Source organism: Bubalus bubalis, chromosome 7 (genome assembly GCF_019923935.1).
Source record: "Bubalus bubalis isolate 160015118507 breed Murrah chromosome 7, NDDB_SH_1, whole genome shotgun sequence".
NCBI classification, from domain to species: Eukaryota; Metazoa; Chordata; class Mammalia; order Artiodactyla; family Bovidae; genus Bubalus; species Bubalus bubalis.
The window spans coordinates 396,095-400,279 of NC_059163.1; the positions used below are offsets into that span (position 1 = coordinate 396,095).

General features: G+C 63.2%; 1 protein-coding gene across 2 annotated transcripts in view; it reads right to left on the bottom strand.

Annotated features, from left to right (window-relative positions):
- Nucleotides 1-4,086, bottom strand: part of GAK (cyclin G associated kinase) — a 53,426-nt gene extending 49,340 nt beyond the window's left edge. Inside the window, exon 1 of one of the 2 annotated variants that reach the window (XM_025290466.3) lies at nt 3,828-4,086. In XM_025290466.3, coding sequence (XP_025146251.2) covers nt 3,828-3,972 — 145 coding nt within the window. In that variant the 5' untranslated portion in view covers nt 3,973-4,086. The remainder of the gene's footprint in view (nt 1-3,827) is intronic. The other variant, XM_044946281.2, reaches the window with a different exon arrangement.
- Between the last annotated feature and the right edge of the window lie 99 nt (nt 4,087-4,185).

Consider the following 4,185-nt stretch of genomic DNA (forward strand, 5'->3'; position numbering starts at 1 on the left):
ACACAGTGGACCGTCCTTGTGAGCTCCATTTACGCCAGTCCCAGGCAGGAAACACACCAAGGTCCGCAGCGGGAGAGGGAACCAAGCTCCAGACTCGCGAGGCCGCCACGGCCCACACCGAGAGGCCGCAGCCACCCGCACCGCCTGCTCTGCGGGGGCCGCCGGCTTCCTCCACCCACGGGAGCCTCAGGCTCCCCTGCCACGGGGCACCCTGCCGCCTACACCAACTGTCTTGCTGTATCTCAGTGTTCGCTGAACCCAGGATGGGCAAGGTGTGAGCACGGAAGCTGGAAGAAAAGTCCAGGAGCGGCAGGAACAGGAGACACGTTTATTCTCTCTGGGCTGGCCTCAGTGCAGATGCAAGGGCTTTTCAGGTGGGGCTTATACGTGCTTATAGACCAAAGGTGGCCCGTGGCCAAACGGGCGCATCGACACATGTGTGCACCTCCTTACGTGATCCCAGCTGCTGTATAACCACGTATTTACAAAACATGGGGCAAGAGACTGACCCCACCATCCTGGCTAAGTTGTTCTTTCCCTACACCAGCTAAAATGAGGAGGGTGGGGGCGGGTGGAGTCCGGGAGGGCCTCCGAGGCGGCAGGTGACTGTCCCTCCCGCAGCGCAGGGTCACAGACAGGGGCCAGGGGAGGTGGGGCCCGCTGGCGGGACAGCAAGCCCCAGGCCGGGTGGTGCCGCAGGATGGGAAGCAGGTCAGGTGACCTTGACACACTTTCTCAGCACTGCTGCTGAGAAGCAGACACTTCCATGGAGCAGAATTCCAGGACCCCCACTACACACACGCTCATCACGCCCCTGCAGGGATAAGCACGCTCACGCAGACAGGGGCCCTGGAGGGGAGCAGACCCAGAGAGCAGGAGGAGGAGCGCGCCTCCCCGCGGAGTCCCGCCCAGGGTGACCTCCCTGGCCCCCAGGCGTCTGCAGACATGTGCTGGGGAACGACCGCAGGCCTCGCAGCACAGCGGCCTCTGCACTGGGCTCCCGGCCGGCCCCCAGCGACCCCGCGCCAGCAGCTGCTTTTACCAGGAGTCCCTCTGGACACCACTTCCTGCAGGACACACCTGAGACGGACCCACGCCTTCCCTCGGACCAAAGCCTCTCGTGGGCTCCCGCCCAACTCCACCGTCACTCCTGGTGGCCTGGTAAGGTCCCAACAGCCCTGAGCTCAGCACCGCCACCGTGACCACCCCACGCAGCCAGGACCCCACAAGTGCTGCTGTGGGGTCACTACTGTTTTATGCTGGGCACTGTCGCCGCAGTTAAAGGCTGACCGTAAAGCCACCAACATGACAGGGGCAGGGCCAGCTGAGAGGGACACGAGACGGGGGCCACTGCGTCCTGAGGGCCACTAGTGCCCACCTGGGCCCGCAGCCCTGCGGTGGAGGCCTGGCTGCGTGCTCTGCGATGTCTGGGGAAGAAACATCCACTTGGAACCTTCCCTGGCAGAGAAGGCCCGCACTCAGGCCTCTAGGTCCAGGGTCAAGGGCAAAGACAGAGGGATGACAAGACCCCAGTGTTCAAGCGAGAAGGCAACAGAACTACAAGACTGGTGAGCCGTGGGGCTCAGGGCTCAGCCACGCTTCCCAAGTGGAAAGGGGGGGGGTCCACAGGAGCCGCCACAGCCCAAGGGCCCCCGACAAGCCCCCCAGGCACCACGCGGCAGGGCCCTGCAGAGGGCCCAGTCCTCTCCATCACACCCAGCTCAGTCCACATCACACACCACCCCCGTGCCCTCCTGCAGTCAGGACAGGCCCCACGGATGCCCCTCATCGCTCAGCGGCGCCCGTGACGCCGCGGACGCGCAGTAGTGTGCCTGTGTGTGCGTCAGTCGCTCAGTTGCATCCGACCCTCTGTGACCCCGTGGACTATAGCTCACCAGGCTCCTCTGTCCACGGAATTCTCCAGGCAAGAATACTGGAGTGGACTGCCATTCCCTCCTCCAGGGGATCTTCCTGACCCAGGGATAGAACCTGGGTCTCCTGCACTGTGAACAGATTCTTTACCATCTGAGCCACCAGAGGAGCCCATTTGTTCTTAAAAAGTGAAAATTTAGAACAAACTCTGAAAAGCTATCTAGCTCCACAGTTCTACCCAACAACCCATTTCAGGTTATAAACTGCAAAAAGCTCTGAAAACCAATGCTTTCTCCCTAAATCATTTGAGAGCAAAACCTGATGAGAAACTCAGCTGGGGCAACCCTGACATGAACTGATATGAGGCTATTTAAAGACCTAATTACCCCACAGTGAGAATACTTACTTAATTACAGGAGTATTAAACATGAGTACATTTGATGGTGCGATTGTTTCCCAACTCTCAGCGCTGTATCCCAGGACCTACAGGCTACACTCTACCTTTCTAGAACCTGAAACATTCTGCTACTGTCCACACAGGTGCCCAGGAGTCTTGAGGTGCCCTCCCCGTGTTTATGGAAGAAGCCCACGCCCTCAGGCTGCTATTGTACGTGAAGGACTTCAGACGGGTCTCCTACTGGCCCAGTTCAGAAACAGCTTCACGAGCCTCACAAGCCCTAGGCTACCACTCCAGCTTAAGGGCGGGAAATCCACGGCTCCTGACCTGCTGGGAGAACGAAGGAACACGTGCTGCACAGCCAGGGCACTCACTCTCCCAGTTCTTCATCCTGGGGGTCAAGCCACAAGCAGGACTTCCTCTCTTCCTGAGCCACCTCCCCAACCCTCCCCCAGGCCCCGTCCTCCGCGGGGCCTGCAGCTGAGCCCACTGTCTACCCACCAGGGGACCCCCTGCACTTTGTTGACCTCTGGTCATCAGAGCGTGTGTCTCACCTGAACTTCCACAAGGTAGAAACCATGTACTGTGCACTGTGAATTTCTTAAAGAATCAAAACACTTGCCTGGTGTTTTCAGAATAAATGAACTGATGGGGGGGGAACACTTCTCATTACTAGATACACTGGCCTCTGCTTCGGAAAGAAGAGCCTGAGGTTTTCTCACCCAGTCACACCGAAAATCTGTTTCTGACAGTGGAGAAAAAGTGTGTGGTGGTGCTCTGGCCTTAGGGCCACCTGAGGACTTTAGGAAGGAGGGCCCCAGAACAGTCAGCACTCCCCAGCTCAAACTGAGCACAGGTGCAGCAAGGCTGCGAAATCAGGGGGGTACCTCCGGCTTCAGCACCGGCCCCAAAGCCACGCCTTCAGCTGCTAAGTGCCACGGCTAAGGGAATCTTCCTGGGCAGACAAAGGAGCAAAATCTGGCCGAGGGAGCAGGGCTGCGCCAACAGGGGTGGGAAACTCTGCGTGAAGTAAAGAGGACATTCAGGAAGCCAGAGACGGCACGCGGAAGTACCAAAGACGGCCCTGCCCGGCCTGCCAAGCAAGGTCCGCAGCGGTCACACCTGTTGGCTCGTCCTGCGGAAACTCGCCTGGGGTCTCAGACGGAGGTTGGGGAGAGGGACGCTCAGGGGCGAAGAGGCAGCGCGGCTAGCGGACACCGCACAGCGTGTACCCGCGCCTGAGGAGGCCAGGACTACGGCCACCCACGCTCGGGCTCCTGGTAGCCAGGGGGCCGGCCCTGCGTCCGCCGACCCACCGTGGCCCTCGGAGCGAGAGGGGACACGGCTTCGCCTGCCCCCGCCGCACCGCCCGCCTGCAGACTCCAGCCTCCAGCCGCGGGGGTCCCGCCCGCCGGGCCAGCCTCCGCCCGGGCCGGGGGTCGGCCCACACCCGCCGGCGGGACTGCCACGGCCCGGCCCGGCCCTACACGGAAGTGCCCGACCGGCGGCCGGCCTCCTCCCCCGCAGTCGCCGCCCGACCGGCCGCGGCCGCCCTCACCTTCGGCCAGGACCCGGCGCACCCGCAGCCGCAGCTCGCCCATCTCCACCGTCTGCCCCACGAAGTCCGTCTGGTCGCGGCCGGCCGCGCCCCCCAGGGAGCCCGGGCCCGCCAGGAAGTCGAGCGCGGACTGCAGCAGCGACATGGCGGGGGCCCGCGGCGGGCGCCGGCCCGAGGGCTCGGGGTCCGCGCGCGTCCGGGTCCGCTCGGCAACCGCCGCTCGCGAGCCGCACCAGCTTCCGCCCGACGCCGCGACGCAGGCGCGGGGGGCGCGACCCGCCCGGAAGAGCGCCGGCACTTCCGCCGCGCCGGGGCCGCGCGTGCGCGGCGCCGCGGCCTCAGCGGACTTCCGGGTCGC